Genomic DNA, 6,002 nt, shown 5'->3' on the forward strand with positions numbered 1-6,002 from the left:
TATATATATTATCTTTATATATATCTTTCTTAAAAACAAACTAATCATCACAAAAAATAATTACACTTTTAGTTTAACTTAACTAATTATAAGTTTATTTTTCAGATTATCATCATATTAGGCTTGATACGAAAAATTACATGTTATAATAGGTCAAATAGCAAAAGAATCTATACTATGTTGGTGACCATACTTAAACTTTAAATCACAATATCAGAACCACTTAACGGAACAGCGGCCAATAAAGTAGATTCACATGAGCTATTTTAGCTTTAAAAAGACGAGAAGATCTAAAGGGGGAGGAAATAGATTATTCGAGCCCGTTTGGCCATACAAATTTTTTCAACTTTTTTTTTTGGAATCTGACCATAAATTTTTCAATTTTCACTTGAAGATGAATTTCGAAAATTTTCGAAAATTTTAAAAACTCCCAAAAGCTGTTTTTCAAAATTTTCACTTCATATCACTCACAAAAATTCAAAAACAACCCAAAATTGTATTCATGTCCAAACATAACTCTAATTTTCAAATATCATTTTCACTTGAAGAAAAAATTTACTTTTTTTCGGAATATAACAATTTTTATGTCCAAACGCCCACGAAATATTTGGAAAAATAATAGTAAGTTAAAGCATGCTCCATGTTGGGTTGTGATATTTGAAACTTAAGATTTGACAACGATATGCCTAAACAATTGCATATAGAGCAGAGAACATGTTAAAACTCGATCCATATATATGGGACAGGTCAGGTACTGGGTAAACGAGTAGATTGAGTTTTAAAATAGTTAAGGTTTTAATGTAAGTATTTTAATAACTTTCTTCTTAAATTAAGTTTTTCCAAGTCGCTAAATCTCACCGGAAAGTACATAATTCGGTAAAAAAAAAAAACATTTAAATGCATTGAGTAAAATTGAGTGATTTTTTAAAGATAAAAGAAAATTATATGATTTTGATGAGCAATTTTCCAAAGTTAAGTAACTATCTGAGCCATTTTTCAACTCTAAAACACATGAAGTTGGCAATTATCAAACCGAATACCAATACTCAATACTCCATATTTGCAGAAATAATAGTTTTTAATAAACGCTAGTATAATTATTTACGTGTAAACTTAAAGATATTTAGATATCTAGTTCCGAAGATTGTATAAAAACTGAATAATTCATTTGAGTTCGAAAGTCGACATTGGTAAAATTAAACTAGCATATTCTTTTTTCAAGAAGAAGTAGAGCACTAAAAGCACGAGAAATGAGATCTTAAGTGCGTGAATTTAACTATCTGAATTGGAGGTGGCACGAATAATATGTAAATGAATTTAAGCACTTAACACAATAAATTAATATAGACTTTTATAAACTCAGAAAATAAAGACAAGTGATTTAAAAAAGAAAAAATCAAAACAGTTACGTTTTCAATTTGGTCGACTTGGATTGTCTTCTTCCAAGTTATTATTACGCTACTGTCACTTCAGATCGCTTTCAGTTTGTTAAATGATATAAGGGTAGTACTGTAATTTCACCTCTTAAAGTTAGTTATTGGCGTTCATCAGTTAGTTAAGTTGTTAGATTAGTAGTTAAGAGATTAGTTAATCATTTGTATATATAAACGAGTGTATACACACAAAACTCAGTTTTTTGAGTAATGAAAGTACTCTTTCTTCCTCTCTATCATCTCTCTCTGTATCTCTCTACTCTATCTCTTTCTTCCTCTCAATTTACAACATGGTATCAGAGCTTATGCTCGTAAGTTTGAAGCTCGTGATCTGAAATTCTTCTTCGGCATTCTTTCTCTAAAATTCTTGTTCTGTATGTTACAATCGAGTGAAAATTCTTGTTCTGAAAATTCTGCATGTACAAATTGGGTGTTGAATTCTTGATAAAGAATCAAAGAAATCGAAAATGGCGATAAACGAAGGAATACCATATCTAAATTCTGGGCTAAATACTGGAAATCAAGTGAATCCAGCAACTGGGGTCAGTTACAATCATCCCTTTTTCTTTCCCCTGCTGATGTTAGTGGAATTCAAATCATTTCATTTCAATTAACAGGTACTGAAAACTATTCTATTTGAAATAGATCTATGAGAGTTGCTTTATTAGGTAGGAATAAACTTGGCATGGTTGATGGTACATGCAGTAAGGATAAGTTCCCAGATTCGATGGAAAATCATTGGGAACGAGTAAATGGCATTGTTCTAGCTTGGTTGATGAATTCTGTGGCAAAAGGTCTTCTTGGAGGTATTATGTATGCCTCCAGTGCTCAAACTGTTTGGGAAGACTTAGCTGAAAGATTCAATAAAGTTGATGGTTCAAGAACTTTCAATTTACATAAAGAAATAGCCAGCTTAACTCAAGGGTCTGCATCTGTCTCGGTATATTTCTCAAAACTTAAAGATCTTTGGGAAGAATTTGAGGCTTTGGTTCCTGCACCTGGGTATGACTGTCCTAAATCAAGGGATTTTGTTAACTATCTACAGAAGTTAAGGCTATATCAGTTCCTACTGGGGCTAAATGAGTCCTATTCACAAGCTCAGAGTCAAATACTTATGAAGACTCCTTTACCTACTATGAATCAAGCCTATGCCTTAATAGTTGATGAGAGTCAAAAATCTGTAGCAGCTAATTCTGGGATTCTTGGAGCCAATCTTGTAAGAAATTTTGAAGTTGCAATGTATACTAGACATGGTGCAGGTGGTCAAGGCCAAAGGTTCAAGAAAAACTTCAATGTTCAATGTGATTATTGCAAGATGAAAGGCAATATGAAAGAAAACTGTTATAAACTTGTTGGATATCCTCCAGAGCCCAGACAAAAGAAGAGAGGAGGATATAATGCAACTCATAATGTCAACATTCTGAATGAGAATGTTGATAATCAAAATCAGAATTCTGATGTACCTACTGGTGCATATGGCAAAAATGCTAATGTATAAATCAGTCTACCTGTGGAAGTCAGATGTCTTATGGTCAAGGACTGGAAGCAGTTGCAAATCAGCTGGGAAATTACACATTCACAAAAGATCAATATGATCAGATTGTGCATCTGTTGAATAAAGGAGTAATCTCAACAGGCACTAACAATGAAGATTCAACAGGTACAGATACTGATACAACATTGTTGGTTTCAAACGGCTCTCAAGAATGGATCATAGACACTGGTGCAACAAATCACATGGTGTCTGATACTTATCTTCTAAATAAGTCAACTATAGTTCAGACAGCCAACCCTAAGACAGTTTTGTTGCCTAATGGAGATGTGTTACTGGTTACACATACAGTGGCAAGTTCAATTTCTGATAAGAGCACTATATCTAATATCTTTCATGTGCCTCAATTTAAATATAATCTTCTTTCAGTTTCAAAAAAGACAAAAGAACTACAGTGTGCTGCAATATTTTTTTTTTCTGATTTTTGTGTTTTTCAGGATCTCTTCACTAGAAAGGTGAGGGGGATTGGTAAAGAAGTAAGAGGAGTATACATACTACTAGCTAGACTGGCAAGGAATAGGCAAAGGGCTGAGTATGCTGCAAAGGGATTAACAGCTGGTGAAGCAGATCAGATCAATGTGGAGTTATGGCATCAAAGATTTGGACATGTGTCTGTTATAGTAATGAAGAAAATGCTGCCTATTAGTGTACAAAATATCAGAGATAAAATAGATAAATGCATAATCTGTCCCTGTGCTAAGCAAACTAGATTGCAATTTCCCTCTAGTGATATCAGAAGCATGTACTGTTTTGATTTGATTCATGTAGACCTATGGGGTCCATACATAATAACTACATTTGATGGTAATAAGTACTTTCTTACAGTTGTAGATGACTACAGTAGAATGACATAGGTGTTTCTTCTTAAACAAAAATCAGATGTATATCAATGCCTACAACATTTCTTCAGTTTTGTCAAGACTCAATTTAATAAGGTCATCAAGGTTATTAGAATAGATAATGGCACAGAGTTTGTAAATTCCTTGTGTGAGCAATTATTCAAAAATCTTAGGATGGTTTATCAAAGAACTTGTGCTTACACTCCTCAACAGAATGGAGTAGCAGAAAGAAAGCACAGACACATTCTAGAAATAACAAGAGCTATAAGACTGCAAGCCAATATTCCCATAAGGTTCTGGGGTCACTGCATTCTGGCTGCAGTATACATTCTTAACAGGTTACCTAGATCAGTAATTAAAAACATATCTCCTTATGAAAGGCTGCATAACAGGAAACCTTCTCTAAATCACTTAAGAGTGACAGGCTGTCTATGTTTTGCTAAAGCAGTTCAGGAACAGGACAAGCTAATGTCTAGATCAAGGGTATATGTATATATGGGATATTCAGAAGTTCATAAAGGCTATGTTCTATATGATCTACAAAATAGATCATTCTTCATCAACATAGATGTAATATTCAAGGAAAATGTCTGTCCATTTAAAAGAACAAATTCTTCTTCAATACCTATATTTATAGACACTACAACAAATGTAGGGTCATACATAGACAATTCAGAAATCTTTTTTTGAACAAAGGGTTGATACACAAGCTGATGCAGGTCACAATGGTGATAATTCAGGGAATTCATCTACAACTAATGACATTACAGAAGAGAACTACAATTCTTAGTCAATACATGACTTCCAAAATCACAATACAACTGAGGGGGAGGCACAGACATATCAGAACAACCATAGCACAACCGAGGGGGAGTTACAAGCACAACAGGACTATAGGCTGCAAATGGGTATATAAAATCAAATACAAGGCATCCGGAGAGATAGAGAGATTTAAGCTAGATTGGTTGCAAAAGGTTATATCTAACAAGAAGGAATTGACTACCAAGAAACACTCTCACCAGTTGTAAAAATGGTGACTGTTAGAATAATATTAGCTCTGGCAGCAGCTAAGCAATGGCATATACATCAAATGAATGTATACAATGCCTTCTTACAAGGTGGTCTATTTGATGAAATCTACATGGATTTACCACAAGGATTTAGGAGCCAGGGGGAGAAGAGAGTATGCAGACTCACTAAATCCTTATATAGATTAAAACAAGCTCCTAGGTAATGGAACTTGAAACTATCTGAAGCTCTTTTGAACAACTTACAGTTTAAACAAAGTCAGTTTGATCATTCCTTATACATAAGGAAAACAGAAGAAGGTATGGTGTTAGTACTGATCTATGTTGATGATATGCTAGTTACTGGAAGCAGTTTAAAGCTGATTTAGGACACAAAACCTCTCTACAGAACATCTTCAAAATGAAAGACTTGGGAGAGTTAAGGTAGTTTCTGGGATTAGAATTTGCTAGGTCCAACAAAGGTATTGTTATGCATCGGAGGAAATACACATTAGGACTCATAGCAGAAGTTGGATTAACTGCAGCAAAACCCTCAACTACACCAATTGATATCAATACTAAACTTACAACAAAACAGTATGATGAGCACATCTCAAAGGATGAAAGATCAGTTGAAGATCCTGCTGTAGATCAGACAGCCTATCAAAGGTTAATAGGTAAACTTTTGTACCTAACTGTCACTAGACCATATATAACTTATGGAGTTCAAACTCTAAGTCAATTTCTTCAACAACCAAAGAAATCTCATATGGAAGCTGCCTTAAGAATTGTGAAGCATGTGAAAAACAATCCTGGACAAGGTATACTGTTATCAAGTCAATATAATACAACCATCACAACATACTGTGATGCAGATTGGGCAGCTTGTGCTCTGATGCGGCTGCTCAAACTATGTGTTCCATGCATTCCGAAGTGACTGAGGTACAAACTCTCTCAAAACATCTCTGAATATTGAACCCATGTAAGTGAAGCTGCATCGGCCGGCTACCCAAATCATATGCCCGCCACCACTGGTAAGCCGCTCTCTTAAGTTGGAACGTAGTAATAGCAACCCCAGTCGTCTCAACAATACCCATAGTACGGAGGATGCGACAGCACTGCTTAATAAACTCCTGCGCTCTCTGAAGCCCAACCACTGAATGTAGGAGGA

The 6,002-nt window shown here is 34.5% G+C and overlaps 1 protein-coding gene across 1 annotated transcript; it reads left to right on the forward strand.

The window, feature by feature from the left end:
- The first annotated feature begins 5,321 nt into the window (after window positions 1–5,321).
- Window positions 5,322–5,768, forward strand: LOC109216183 (uncharacterized mitochondrial protein AtMg00810-like). The gene has a single exon (XM_019380315.1). It carries the CDS (start codon window positions 5,322–5,324, stop codon window positions 5,766–5,768), a length of 447 nt encoding a protein of 148 aa, XP_019235860.1.
- The last annotated feature ends 234 nt before the right edge of the window (window positions 5,769–6,002 follow it).

The sequence above is a fragment of the Nicotiana attenuata genome, unplaced genomic scaffold (assembly GCF_001879085.1).
Source record: "Nicotiana attenuata strain UT unplaced genomic scaffold, NIATTr2, whole genome shotgun sequence".
Classification (NCBI taxonomy): domain Eukaryota; kingdom Viridiplantae; phylum Streptophyta; class Magnoliopsida; order Solanales; family Solanaceae; genus Nicotiana; species Nicotiana attenuata.